The sequence below is a fragment of the Anguilla anguilla genome, chromosome 1, assembly GCF_013347855.1.
Source record: "Anguilla anguilla isolate fAngAng1 chromosome 1, fAngAng1.pri, whole genome shotgun sequence".
NCBI lineage: Eukaryota > Metazoa > Chordata > Actinopteri > Anguilliformes > Anguillidae > Anguilla > Anguilla anguilla.
This window is the reverse complement of record NC_049201.1, coordinates 46,126,748-46,142,204: the sequence shown is the minus strand read 5'-3', so window position 1 is coordinate 46,142,204 and position 15,457 is coordinate 46,126,748. Positions and strand designations below refer to the sequence as shown.

General features: G+C 42.0%; 1 protein-coding gene across 1 annotated transcript in view; it reads right to left on the bottom strand.

The window, feature by feature from the left end:
- Nucleotides 1–15,274, bottom strand: part of mtbp (MDM2 binding protein) — a 34,603-nt gene extending 19,329 nt beyond the window's left edge. Inside the window, exons 1-10 of the mRNA XM_035388293.1 lie at nt 15,096–15,274; nt 11,601–11,684; nt 11,312–11,385; nt 9,692–9,840; nt 8,956–9,014; nt 8,602–8,746; nt 8,076–8,190; nt 5,915–6,034; nt 1,692–1,786; nt 712–778 (exon numbers count right to left, since the gene is read on the bottom strand). Of these exons, the coding sequence (XP_035244184.1) occupies nt 712–778; nt 1,692–1,786; nt 5,915–6,034; nt 8,076–8,190; nt 8,602–8,746; nt 8,956–9,014; nt 9,692–9,840; nt 11,312–11,385; nt 11,601–11,684; nt 15,096–15,168 (981 nt within the window). The 5' untranslated portion in view covers nt 15,169–15,274. The remainder of the gene's footprint in view (nt 1–711; nt 779–1,691; nt 1,787–5,914; nt 6,035–8,075; nt 8,191–8,601; nt 8,747–8,955; nt 9,015–9,691; nt 9,841–11,311; nt 11,386–11,600; nt 11,685–15,095) is intronic.
- Nucleotides 15,275–15,457: the final 183 nt, after the last annotated feature.

Sequence of the window (15,457 nt, the reverse complement as noted above, 5' to 3'; positions counted from 1 at the left end):
GCATTAGCTATATGACAAGTGGTAATTCTTGTGTACAACACCAACGGCCAAAATATGTATATTTCATGTTGAATTTTAATTCTAATCATTACCATTTAGTAATTTAGGTGCAACATTTCTAATTATCATTATTGCATAATTACAGTACATTCCTGGGAGACTGGACAGAAAAAAAGGCTTAGACGCATAAGCTGAATAATAAAGGATTATAAAGTTGTCCTTGCCATTGTCATATTTAGCTTGCTTTGTGAGGGTTCAGCTCAGGATATACTATGAATCGTATTGTGATACATACGGTTAAAATGTGCTATATAAATGAAATTTGATTTTATCCTTTAGGCTCTGATTTGAGGGCAGCGGTAGGAAACCTGTGCTCACCCAGGCTCACAACCTTTAAAAGCCAGAAAGATCCTAAAACTTGTTTAAAAAAGAAACTGAAATGTGCTAATCTGCAGTTTGGACTAAAAATACATCTCTCAAAAACTACTGCAAACAAATTAAGTAGCAACTTTTTCATAAAATGCAGGCGATTTTTGTGTGCCTTGCAAATGATGAAACTTGTAGGCCATAAAAACTGTGACATTGCTTACATTAACAGGTTACCCAACACAAATGCCATGTGTGATAAACCAACACCAGTGTTTCCAGTAAAGGAAGTAAAAAGTTAATACTGAGGGTAAGTCCCCACGATAACATGTCCTTACACTGTACCTTTCCTCGAAGAGTTCTCAGCTGGTCCAGGAGCAGTTTGGATTTACTTGACTTAGTAGACAACTCACTGTATTGCAGGTTAAGTTCATTAAAAATGCTGTCATTTGTACAAAATGTGGAGAATTAATCATTATGTGTACTTGTGTTTATAAACGCATTTGCTGCATTTACATTTGGGATTTTTAAGCAACCTACACACTTGCAGGTTTGTTGAATGATCTAATTTCTGAAGAACTGTACTACAGTAAGGACACGTTGTCGTTTTCATGAAGTGTTCTTGCTGTGTGTGCGTACAATAGCGTACAGAACTGAAAGTGCAGCTCGTAAAAATAAAATCTGGACTCAATAACTGCCTTTGCACTGCGCTCAGGGACTAAAGCACAAAGTCCACCTGAAAGGTTAAAGGAAAGCAGAACAATTCTGAAGAAAACAGTAAATTATTAATAACGTTCCAGCACAAAACTGGCAATTGTGCACTACTGAATGGGCAGTTCCCGCTCAGGTAACCATAGGTAACACAACTACTCTGGGACTGAGATGTCACAAAGTCCTTCACAGACAAAGAGCGCTGAACCACCATGAAGAAAACGGCTGCATCTTTCCGCATCGGGGCAAAGACTTCCATTCTGCTCAAAGTTCACACGGTCATCCGTATAACCAGACCGTCAGATGTCACCCTGTCGCCCGCTGCCAAAAGACTGACTGTAACCCTCATCGGTGCCCCATGGATACCAAACACAGCAATTGTCACGCAAGCGGCAAGAATGTGAAAGGTTATCTTATCGCTGATCACTTCAAATGCCAATCTTGGAAGTCGCAGGTTATTTGACCTGTCGTGAACAATGTAATGTGTAAATGTCGGCTCAGTTGGCGAAGGGTTTACTTGAGCAAAGCCATGTGCGCAATTATCTCCCTTTCCTTAATTTCTGATGCCTCACAGGCCAGACTGTTCTGTCGGGTGCAGGGAACATGAAGGATACAGTTTGTATTCTGTGCTGGAGAGGAGGAAGATGGGAAGGTCAGAGACCGTGACAAACTGGACCAGATCCAGGACCGGCCGGTAATAGTGGAATACCTACAGGACGAGAGAGGGGGGGAAATTGATGAGTCATACTCAGAATATATGAACCGCAGTCATAATTCACACGGCCAGCGAAGGTTTATGAGAGCGTGCTCCCCGTACGACATGACTGACACATGAACATGCTAACTCCATGGGCCTTCTGTTCCTGCAGAGCAGTGGGCGTGTCCGCTTGGGGCGGTGTTACTGACCTTTCTTTCTGCAACAATGTGCGCTTTGTACTGAGCCTGTGTCAGGTATTAACAGAATGTGTGCAGTCAGAAGGTGGGCTGGGGGGGATGAGGGGTGCGGGGGTGGGAAGGAACTGGGAGGTTAATAAGTAGCTGGCGGTTAGTCCCTCTTTAGCTTGGATTGCATTTGAACACTGATTCAATATATTAAAAAAAAAAAAACAAGAGACATGTGGACTCCATATATCATAACAAATAATAATGATAATAGAGCTGCAAGGGATCCAAGCAGAAAGCACTGATAGGAAAAAAATATCTGGCAGAATATCCTAAAATAGCAGAAATCCAAAACAATGTACCTAATAAATGAAATTGCAAAAACATTCCAACAGTCCAAAGACATGCAGGTTACGTTAATGTGAGATTCTAAATTGCCCCAAGGAATGAGTGTGTGAGCGAATAGTGTGTGTGCCCTGCGATGGACAGGCACCCCCTATGCCCCTGACCAGGAGTGGGTAATGGATGGATGGATGACTGTATTAACTGCCACAGCACCACCATGTGATCAAATCAAGGCCTGGATGGTTTTATGGACACAACCATTTACATGCCCATCATTTTTGGTCAGTTACTGAGAATACATGTGAATTTTGTTACGATTTTTCCAATCGGAAGAAAATGGTTGAAATATGCATACAAGCAATGTCATTGCTTTGTGCAAGTTATGTCCATAGGTCAGGCAGGTTTAGTTAAGTGACATAATGTTGCCACTATGGGCCTGATTCATTGGATCATGGCAGCCATGTTTCATAATGGAGCATCATGAGATTTAATTTTTATGCTTTAATGTGTAGTGCTTTACATGTGAACCAACATCTGTGGGAATATTTGCAAACGTATGACTTTCTGACCTCCTTTGCATATCGTGCACAAACAAAATAAACCGACTGGCTGTTGACTGTTTATGCAAACTCAACATTGTAAAACTTGTATGAGCATCCAAGATAACAGAAATGAAAGTTGTATGCAAATATGATAAATGTTCTCAGACAAGATGTTATTTAAGGGTTTTATTTAGGGGGTTTTTAGACTAATTCTCATTCCTCTGCAGTGTACAGTTCGGTTTCCGAAAGCAAAAAATGTCAAAATAAAAGACTGCTGCAGTGGCACCGCGAGGTCCAATCATTGTCACCGTGTGCCTGAGTTACTGTTAGAGCACTCTGAAGGCCTGCCATTTACGGCGGGTTTTAATAAACTATGTGGATTTTACAGTCGCACGGGCGAGAAACAAAATCCCTCCAATAACAATGGGGTGCCTTCACACCTGCGGTGTTTGGCTGCCGAGTAATTAAACGCACTGTAAGCGGACATGCATAGATTAAGAGCTTGTTTTTCTGCTCAGTGTTTCCTGCCAGCTGAAATCTCCCTATACAGCATTTCCATACAAATTAAAAGGCACCTGAGGCCACTCGGTGGTGAACAAACCTCTCGGCCTTTATCGTTCAACACGGCTGCTGAACTGAAGTCATCTTTATAAAGACAGTGAATGTTTGAACGCTAAAACATGGCAAGCATTCGGATGTGCGGCACACAATGCGCAAAGTGGCACAGCACATTTTTAAGGGAGTATCTGAGCTTGCTTGTACAGAAAAACGCTTGTCTTGGCTTTCTGTTCTTCGTACGTGCTCAGGGCTTACAAAAACATAGTTCTGAGTGTTAGGAGTGAGGAATAGTGTTCTTTCAGGAAAAGATGCAGAATGATCCAAGGTACTTGTTAATAAGATGATAATGGGGGAAAGTGTTTACAGCATCAACAAGGATTTTTAATGTTATAATAAAAATACTATTTAAAACACATTTTAAAGAAACAAACCGCGAATCGCTCCCTCAGTCTCTTTAGGTTCATCGTGTCCCTCAAATGCAACATTTACGGATGAAAAGATAAACAACTCATGAAAAGGTAGCTCTGCCTCCTAATGGTACGCACTTTAAAATTTGGAGTGGACACTTAGTCAACACTCAAATATATTTTCAGCCTTCTAATGGATACACACCATTATGAACATGATGGTTTTCAGAAAACAGCTTAATTACCTCTTGTAGGAAAATAGGAAATAATTTCTCTTCAAATAGAAATACTGTAAAGGCTAATGTTAATGCAAGCAGATCTGATTCCGTGATTCAGTCAGTGTGGTTCAGTATTAGAGGGGGTCACGAAAACCCCCATCCCTCCCAGATTTTAGAAATTTGTATAGCCTAGCCTAGTTTCTGCCTCCAGGATTGTGGTTAAAGAGTATATATGTGTGTGTGTGTGTCCCTCCCCCTGCTCCTGTGGGCTCAAGAGTTCCATCGTAACTGATACTCAAATGACTTGGGTCATTTCAACTGGGAAATTATGCAAACGGCACAAGAATATTTTACTACGGTAAAATTACCTCAGAATTCATGTATGTAATCACATTTCCTCATTTAAACCTATAAAGCTAAATGCAAATGAACAGACTTTAAACAGCACTTCAAAGTAAAGGTAAAGCAGAGTAACATGAATCACGCATCTAAGGAGGTTGCGTATGAAGAACATAGATTGTTGTGCATTCAACACTGGTGGTTTGGTTTTAATTTAAAGTTGATTATACATAAAAATAGATATTAAGTACTCTATATCTATAGGTGCCAATAAAACAACCCTTTCCTCCCAATCTAAACTCCGGGTGAAAATGCTAAATTGTAAAAACAGAGACAAAAAGAGGAGTATTAGACACAACAACAGCCCGTCCTTATGCCTGTGTTAAACCCACCACTTTAACAGATTTAATTTCTTTAGGAAATTCCATTCAAGTTAATATTGAAAAAATAGCTACTTTTTTTTACCAGTTTCATCAACATCAGAAGTGTTTTCGGTTGCATTATTGCAGTATTAACCTTTGACAGGACAGGACAGCGATGGTAGGCCTGGCTCTTTCGACACTGCGGGCAGCTCCAGTCTGAACCATGACACTCATTAACGAGACAGTGCGTAATATCAGCTCTTTAACGGTCTGCCATTTCGCACGCTGGCGAGAGGGAGGGGCAGCCAGGGTTACGCCACGGCAGCACAGCCCCTGATGCGGCCCGCTAACACCGCGGGGAACAGATGGAACGCTTCGTCCCAGAACCATAAACGGAGGGATAAGGACACAATTACATTTTACTACAATTACATTCTTTATGATAAAAAGTATTGCTAAAACAAAGCTAAAATAGATAATGATGCTCATAAATGGGGGTGCTATTAATCAAGAGGCTTCATTGTGGGTAAACAGCCAGGAGGGGGGGGGAATGGAAGGTGGTGGGGATTAATATAGCGTATCTGAGATGGCGGTGCTGCGGCAGCTTCTGCTGATTAATCTTCAGTGGAAAACTCATTATAAGAACATTCCGGATTCACACTTTTATGACTGCGTATGCAACCGAGCTGCACTCTGCTAATGGGAGAAGCTAGCCGCACATCTTCCAAGAGCTACACACTGACAACAATCAAGGCACTAAAAATGATCTAGGCCGTATTTCAAAAAACTTTTATGTATTTAAAAAAAAAAAAAAAAAAAACTTAAGATTTCCTGGCTCTTCAAATAGGGAGTGAAGTTCAGTCAGTGTATTTATGAAGACATCATCTTGGTTATGATGAAACGCTGAGGTTTGGGGGGGGGGGGACAGGGGGTTCAAGTTTCAAGTCCCACTCAGACTCTCTCTCTCTCTCGGTTGAGCGAGCTGCATTTCATCCAGTTAAAAGTCGCCGCGTGTGGTACCGTACAGCCGGCTTCACCGAGGCTTAACTGGGGGAAATGACTGGGCCCCACAGCGCAGGGCCTCACGGCGCAGGGCCCCACAGCGCAGGGCCCCACAGCGCAGGGCCTCACGGCGCAGGGCCCTCCAGAACCGGAGCTGATGACGAGACCGGAGGGGGGCTCACCTCGGAGAGCAGCTTGTGGTCCGTGTGCTTCGGGGAGGGTTCGGCAGGCAGCGCCTCGCTCCTCGGGCCGCCGCGCTGGTCCTTCAGGCAAAACCCGCCGAACCGTAGCTCTGAGGCGAACTGCAGCCACAGAGAAAGGAGGAATAAACTCATAACGTCATAACAATCACTGCTTCACACTACGAACGCTGGGTCCCTGAGAAACTTTGGAAGAAAACAGGGACACCTCACATCAGGGGAAAATTATAATCATGGGATAAAAGCAGGTTGCAAAAGTAAATTTTAAAAAAGAAAGTTCTGAGAAAAGCTCCAGTGATCAACATTTGTGTGATTTACGTAAGCGGTGATAATTTTATTGTTTAGAAACTGAGAGAAAAGATACAAGAGCCAAAATTAAATGGAAAGAGATGTAAGAAGCAACCTACAAACACACCTGAATCTGATGCACCCTTGCTAGTCCAAAGTCTAAACTGGTCAACCAGGTAACTTTCATTTTCAAAAGTTTTCTCCTAGCTGGTAGGATATCCAGTTTGCCCCATAAAATGGAGGGTCTAGTACCATACATGTAAGCCACTGGTTCCCAATAGTTATGCACCCACTAATGAGTAAATATATTTTCTGTGACTCATCGATTATAAAATGTATATTTGTACAATGTGTTATTACATGCCTTTACTTGCATGAATACTGTTATTAGTGCAGTGCACACAATAGGTCTGGTAAGCATTTTGAATATTACAATAAAGTTTAAAGGCTTGCACACAACACAATATTTTTTATGTTTCCTTTCATAACGAATCACATCCCCTCCCACTGTTTTGAAACTGCAGATGTTAACGCACCTCATGAAAAATCCATTACATTTCTGATTGGCCTTCCCCTTCAATAAAGTTACACCTTGTACAGATGAGTAATAGAATAAAAACCAAATCAAAGACCCAAATAACAGCCCCATATCCTTTGGCGTAAAAATGGAAATAAAAATAATAATAATAAAGTGTGGGGTTTTTGGATCTCTCCAATAAAACATGAATGTAATTTATAGTAAAAATAAGATACAGGAGAAATAATTTTTTTTTTAAAAACACGCCAAAATAATACAGAGTGGCTGAACACAAAGTTGTGGTGAGCAAAAAGTGGAAAACTGGATATAATTTTACTATACAGCTGCAAATATTTACGAAAACATTCAAAAACGAAAGGACTGCCTTTCCAACCATGGGAAATCTCTATAGACAAGTCCTGAAAACAGGATGTCTGTCTTTCTCCGTCTCTCTCCATCTCATTCTCTCGCTCTCTCTCAGTGAAAAGCGGTTGGTGACCCTCACTAGGGGCATCCCGCGGCCTTCGGTGGGAATGAACAGCTCTTAATTCCGTCCCTTTGTTCGGGCCGGGGCTCTGTTCCCCGCGCGCTCCTCTTCGCTCAGAGGAACGCGCGGTCCCGCTTTCTCGCCCGCTCGCACGCGGTCGACCCGGACCCACGCGCTCGGTCTCCGAGGCCCGCCCCCCCCCCCGCCAGCGTAATTAACGCATCCCGTTCGCCGCACGCAGCCTGCTCATGAAACGCAAGCCCCGACAACCGCGGGCCGCTAACACAACGATGAATCACGCCGAGCCTACAAACAGCCAAAGTGATTAAGTACAAAGCTCACAGTCTATAAAACAGCTACAAACCTTACCGTCTCTCAGATGATAAAACAACAACAAGCCTTATCTTCCGGACGATAAAAAATCACCTTCCCATCTTTCAGATGATAAAATATCTACAAACCTGACTGTCTACAGGCTAATAAATTAACTACCAATCTCAGTGTCTAGAAGCTCGCAACTCATTCCGTGAACCTCTTCATCCGTACACCTCGTCATGTACACCCCGTTAAAATAAAAGAATACTGATTTGATATCACTGCTGACGTACTGAACTCCTTTATCAGTGGGACACAGAAGCACCTAAACATGGCATTATGAAGCCAGTTGGCGCGCTCAATTAAGAGTATACAATAAGGTATTCCCAAAAGTTGGGGATACAGTAGTGATCAATTTCAGCAGCTGTAGAAAATAAATATTTTCTATTCTACACATAATTGCAGTCTAAACACATTCCTCCCACCTATTATAATAAATATGTACAAAAGCATCAGTGGAGCCTAGAACAAATGACCTTTTTCTCTTTAATAAGAACGCCGCCCCTCCAGAATTCCTTGTCGTCGATGCAATTCAGAAGTCTGTCGGGGGCACATGTAATGGCTGACAGGTACGAGGCTGCTTTCTGCCATCTGCAGGACAGACAGATCTGAATTAGCATGGTCAGAAATCCCGAATGTCACACTCTCATTTAAAAATGCAACATATTAATACAGTTTCTCTCAGAACCAGCTACATTTAATGGGCACTTCAAATACGTTCAGTTATATTACCAACAACATTATTCAATGGACAAATTATTTAAATTCACATTACTTTGTGAATATAGTTTTCCTTAAACATTTCTTGGTAGGCATATTCCCTGAGAATTAAACCAAGGAAGTACAGGTAACAGCTGGGACCTTTCTGAAAACAGCACAGCGCCTTCATAAACAAACCCAGTCTGCCCTCTTGTGGTGGAGGGTGAAACTTCTTTGTGTTAAGGACCGGTGAAAATCTTCCCAAGCTAACCGGTTTTCCAGTCAAGAGTTTTGAGTCATTACCCAGCACTGTCCTCTGTGACTATGGTCATCTTAGCGGAATGCCAGACTTGCATATGCTTCAGGGAGCCGAAGACGGGGAGAAACTCCTTCAGGCTGGGAGCTTCCTTATCCGCGGCCAATAAAATAACATCTAGGAGAGCCCTTCCTGCGGACAGAGAAAAAGCAATGCCAACTTGTAAAAAAAACAAGACTGATTAAAAAAAGCTGTGACACAAACCGACAAATATGAAAAGTGTAGGACATTAATATTTTCCAATAAGATTGCAAAACTTTTAGGTGAATGTTTAGAGATTAGAACCATGAGGCCTTTGGTCTGGTATCAGCCTGCATTCAGCGCTGAGCAAGCAAAGGTACCTGGGGCTGGAAGCTTATCAGACAACTGGTGCAGGCCTTCAGCTGCCTCTTCATACAGCCTGGAGAAAGGAAAAATAACAGATCGTCACAAAATTACTTTTCACAGCGTCTAAGACCTTACCAAATACTGGCTGAATTTGTCTTAAATAGCTCAAATCTGCTCGCTATACTGGACATCATGCAGGACATTATGCAGGTGGACGTCTCTGGAACGTTTGGTTATCAAGAAATCTGGTAGAATTAGAAGAGGGGCGGAATACAGGAGCTGACCCTCTAGTTTGTGTAGAACAGTGGTGGCCAACCCTGCTCCTTCAGATCGACTGTCCTTTAGGTTTTCATTTCAACCCTAACAAAGCACACTTCCTTCTACACCGAGAGATCTCAGTCAACTTTGATTTACTTGTCAGGTACGCCAAATTAGGGTTGAAATGAAAACCCACAGGATGGAAGATGAACCAGGAACAGGGTTGTTTTCCGCTGGTGTAGAACATCTCTGATTTTGTCAGTAAGAAACAGTTATGAAGACAAATGGATATTGATGACTCAAGACTAAGGTTACCCAAGCAATGTGGGTCACTGTACAGACCAGATATTACAAAGAGAGCATACAACTGATCAAATAACCCAGTTTGTTTGAAGACAAAGACAGTGAATAATTCAAAACCTACATTATTCAAATTATTGAAAGTTCTGTACACAGAGCTGTTTGACAGAGAAGATGAAAAGATGAACTCACTCTGTTTGTGAACCAGCATCCTCCAGGTCCTCCCCCTCACCCAGATTGTCTAATGCACTGTGGCATGCTTCCATGGTTGAGGCTCCTGGCTCCTCGCTGTCACTCTTATGGGACCCCGCCCCCAGCTCCTCCCACTCTATGCTGCAGAACTACAAACATTTAAAAAAAAAAATTAAATTTTTATTTAACCTTTTTCACAGTTGTGTGGTTTGTTTGAACTTTGGAGAATCACTGATAAGACATTTAAGTTCTTGCATATTTTACCTACAAAATATATATATATATAAAAAAGCTTAATTAGTTTCGTGGAAGCATGAATCATTTCAGTTACTGGGCACAGAGATACTGGAAATATGTCTGCGTAACAGAAATATTTTCCATTTAGATATGAACAGTGACGGAAGTAATTCATGCTTCCACAAAACCAATTTAGCTGCTCCGACAACATCCTCTGCACAAATTCAGACTACCATTTGTGCTTAATGTGCCCTTAAACAGCCCTTAATCAGCACACCAAAGCGGCTGCACTTTTTATGTGATCTTTATGCGCATAAATATATATCTACCACTGCTGTGCTTGGCATGGTGCCCCTGTGGAAGACTTCAGCCCTGAAACCAGAGGACTGAGAGTTCCCCTACCTGAAGAATATCACCAGTTATCACCTGTAGTCTCTCTGCCACACAAACTAACCAATGACCTGCAGTGAAGGCCCTGCCATTTTGTGTGTAATAAGATGATGTTTCATCAACACGACATGACATAGCATGCCAGGCAAACCAAAAAGTGTGTAAAAAAATGACTCAGGGGGCTGTATGGTTATTTAGCAGTGATGCTGGTACACTGTGTTTCAGTGTAGTAATGCCGGTACTCTGTGTTTCAGTGTAGTGATGCTGGTACACTGTGTTTCATTGTAGTAATGCTGGTACACTGTGTTTCAGTGTAGTGATGCTGGTACACTGTGTTTCAGTGTGGTAATGCTGGTACATTGTTTCAGTGTAGTAATGCTGGTACACTGTGTTTCAGCGTAGTAATGCCAGTACTGTGTTTCAGTGTAGTAATGCCAGTACTCTGTGTTTCAGTGTAGTAATGCCGGTACTCTGTGTTTCAGTGTAGTAATGCTGGTACACTGTGTTTCAGTGTAGTGATGCTGGTACACTGGGTTTCAGTGTAGTAATGCCGGTACTCTGTGTTTCAGTGTAGTAATGCCAGTACTCTGTGTTTCAGTGTAGTAATGCTGGTACACTGGGTTTCAGTGTAGTGATGCTGGTACACTGTGTTTCAGTTTAGTAATGCCGGTACACTGTGTTTCATTGTAGTAGGCTAATGCCGATACACTGTGTTTCAGTTTAGTAATGCCGGTACTCTGTTTCATTGTAGTAATACTGGTACACTGTGTTTCAGTTTAGTAATGCAGGTACACTGTTTCATTGTAGTGATGCCAGTACACTGTGCCTCAGTGTAGTAATGGCAGTACATTGAGCTTCAGTGTAGTAAAGGCAGTACACTGCGTTTCATTGTAATGATGCATGAGCTACCCCTATTGCACTGAATCTTGACTTATAATTAAAAACAGGATCAAACCATCGCAAAATACTAAATTGTCCGCACACTCAGCTTACCTGTGAGGACCCACGGCTGGCTTGAATGGCAAAGTACCATCTCTGTGACACAGGGGTCCCAGCAAGAGAGCAGGCTGGCGGATGAACAGAGAGAGGTCACTGCAGATGTTCTGAATGAGGGCACTTTCTGTAAAGCACACTACCACAGGTAACTCTGGTTTATCACACTACAGCTGGATTTAGGTTTGGAAAAACAGAAACAAATAAGGCTGAATCTGTTAGCCATTTATTTAGACATGCTTAGTTTTATAAATAACTACCGCCAACAAACTCTCTAGGGAACACTTACGCGGAAATGGAGAGCCCTTGGTTGTCGAGTTGGAAATGGTGATGTCTTTGAGAGAGCCGTATATCTGCTTGGCTCTTTCCAGTCCTGAGTTGAAATGAAAACAAATACATCAAATAAACCAAAATCATACTCACCTACATGGTTAGCTACCTGTAACCCTGCATAAGGCATAAAGCCTCATATCATCACAGTCGCGTAGCAGCTAATTCCAGCTAGCAGGGTCATATCTGTATTCAGACAAGTGTAAATAAGAGGGCATCTCTCAAATCGGAATGTGTATAAACAAGAGAATGTTTTCTAGCCTAGCGAACATTGTCATTGTAATTACTGTGTTTTCAAAACTCCAAACTTGTGATTGGTATTGTAAAGATTTGCATTGTGAAAATCTAAATGATCAGCCACTATATATAACCATATTTTTTAAATATTACCTGGGCAGCACTAGTGCTAGTGACCAGACACTATCGCTGCTATGGGAGCAGGTTGCTTTGTCAGATCTCTACCAACCTCAACTATTTCATTTTCTGTGTCCACCGCTAACAGTGGACACAGAAAATGTTCCTAACTAGCTAGCATGTCAGTACTACACCAATGCCATGCTAGCCTCTACTACAAACTCTCCTTCACATGGGTTCACTCCCGCAAATTATGTAAGTGCTGGATCTGTATGGTTCAAGGCAAGAATATAAATAACAAAAAGTGGACAGCAAAACACGACTGACTGTAGAGGTCGTACTTATTTTTGGTTGCAGTCTCAGAATCCACAGCTGGCAGATTTGAGATTTGCACAGGATTGCTCACACCTATGTGTGTGTGTGTGTGTGTGTGTAGCTGATCCAGCCTTAGCCCCAACTACAGAACAACCTCAAACATGAACCCATCAGAAATGGGGTTATTCAGAACTCAAAGATGTTCATAACTTTGTAAGTGAAGTGAAATTACACAAATTCTAATTTAAATCATTTAATGGAATGCTTATTACATTACTGTAGCATTACATTTTGCAGCAGGCTCCCAATTTGAACTTAAATACTTTTAATTTAAATAAACGTATTTATAGTTTAAATTGGGATGAACAAATACTTTTAACTTTTTCATAATAATTCCCGGGTTCGAATCCAACCTGGACCTTTCCGTGAAGGAGTTTGCATGTTCTCCCCGTGTTTGTGTAGGTATCCTCCGGGTACTCCGGTTTCTTCCCACAGTCCAAAGACATGCAGGTAGGCTAACTGGAGACTCTAAATTAGTGGTGTGTGCCCTGCAATAGATTGGCGGCCTGTCCAGGGTGTATTCCTGTGTGACCCTGCCTGGGATAAGTGGGTATAGATAATGGATGGATGGGTGACTAATAATCCAACAAGCTGTAACCAGAATTTCATGAGAACATTATTTTGCTACTTTCCAAAAGAAGCAGCATAATAATAACCTGCCTAAAATGTTTACAGCCACAAGCAAAAAATGCTGCCCTTCTTGAATTCCCAACAACAAAAACATGCTAAATGTATCCATCCATTTTGCAACTGCTTGATTCAAGTCAGGGTCACGATGGCAACGGGGCAAGCAGAGCAGTTCAGACATCCCTCTCTCCAGTGATTTCCGCCAACTCATCCTGGTGGATCCCAAGGCGAACCCAGGCCAGCCAGTGGTTATTATCCCTCCAGTATGTCCTAGGTCTGCCCCTGGGTCTCCTTCCAGAACACCTCCAGAAGGAGGCACCCAGGAAGCATCCTTGTCAGATGCCCGAACCACCTGAACTGACTCCTTTCAATGCGAAGGAGCAGCGGCTGTACTTTGAGGCCCTCCCAGACAACTGAGCTCCTCACCCTGTCAAGGAGAGTAAGCCCTGCCACCCTACGAAGGAACCCCATTTCAGCCCCTTGTATTCGCGATCTCACTCTTTTGGTCACTACCCATAGCTCGTGACCGTGACAGTAGGGACGAAAATTGACTGAAAAAATGGAGAGCTTTGCCTTTTGACTCAGCTCCTTCTTCACCACCACCGCCCAATACAATGCCCACATTACCGCGGCTGCTGCACCAAGACGGCGGTCAAGAGTGCTATTTACCCAGTTTTCTAACTATGCTCTGCTTTACTACAGTTAGAGACACCAGTTATCTAGGGCAGTTTTTTGCACTACAATTCAGTCATCCATCAACAAGAGGTGTATGGAGCCTTCTTGTCAGTCATTTATCACATTGCCCCTCCCAAGTAATATACATCAATTACCACTAAGTAAGCATATGGGATAGATGACAGGAACGTTCCTACAATGTTGCAAATGGCCACTCAAAGACATTGTTTTGTGTCTGATATTCCATACATTTGACATTCGTTCCTCTCACCCGGTGTATTACCCGATGTAATTGCTACAATTGATCAGTAACTCAATAATTACTCAGATGATCATGACAATCCAACGTTGACCCCAGGGGGATTTAAATAGTGATGCATGCTGACATTTTGCGTCAAGATAAATTGATGTCCAGGGGAATATTTCACAAAGCAGGATTACTGAGTTTGATGGATCGCTGCACAGAGTAAAACCCCGGAAGAGCTCTTTTTACTTTAGTCCATGTTCCAGATTTGGGAGGGTTTCAGGATTTACTCAGTGCAGTTATCCAGCTAACTCAGTAATCCTGCTTCGTGAAACAGGGCCCAGAACCATAGTCATTAGTGGCAGGTCGTTATTCGAGCTTGATACAGGATACTTACCTAAAATGGGTAATTGCATGCAATGTGTTTCTGTGGTTACTTGGTTCAACAATCAACCAATAAACTGAATAATACATGTCAGAAGATATAGTTAATTATCCCCAGTTTGTTGTGCGATAGTATTTTCCCATTAATGTCACAAAACTGTTCAGAATTTTCTCATTCCCTCAGGTTACTTTTAATGTATGGTTAAGCGTGCTGTACTTCATCTGTGTCCAAAGCCAAGAAATACTAATGACATAAACGCAGGATTTACCACCAAATATTTTTTATAAAGATCACACTTGTCAGTAGAACAGTCAGATAATTTACATATTTAAGCAACATAAAAGTGAAAAGTTCAATAACCAGCTTAACACGGTTACTGCATCTTGTTTGCAGCTGTTTTCGAGGTGGGAAATCCCTCTTTGCGTCATAAATGTTCCCCGAATTCGGGCACTGCTAAAATAAGCAAGCACGTTTATCCATAAGTTAAAATAATGTGGGGAAAGTGCTGCAATGTTGTGCAACTAAAGCGGATAGTCGTTGCAAGCAAGCATTGACTAAGCCCCTGTTTTCAGACGCTACTAAACTTACCAATGCTACTAAATGTACTATCTTAATTGACTGCTTACAAGCATGTATCCAACTGCAAATCACTGATATGCAGTTACCAGAATGTTATGATAGCTAGCGTTCGCATGAGACATTGCTAATAATTCTTAGCTACGACAGCTAATTAATGATAGCTTACTGTAGCACTTGAGGTAAGGTAAACAGAAGATATTTGAATCTTTACTCACCTGAAAAGCAATTCACTACTTGGCTGCGTTGTTCCTTTAGATTTAAACTAACTACTAGTACGTATCTATCCATTGTCTTTTTAATCGTTCAGCCCACAGAGATGTATCCAGCTAGTCAGGTAGCTTGACGGCTCTCACTGACATCGCAAAAAAAATGAAATTCCGCGCTCTCTGGAAGAAAGGAAGTTGTCATCCTATGACGTTTAGCAGAGCTACCTCAAAATACTCTCGACTTTAAGGCATAACCCCGCTTTCTCTATATCACCACGCATAAAACAAGACAGATAACGCAACCTTAGATGTTTGGTTAACTATATACAGAAAACATCCGAAACGATATACTTAATACAATGTGCAATCAG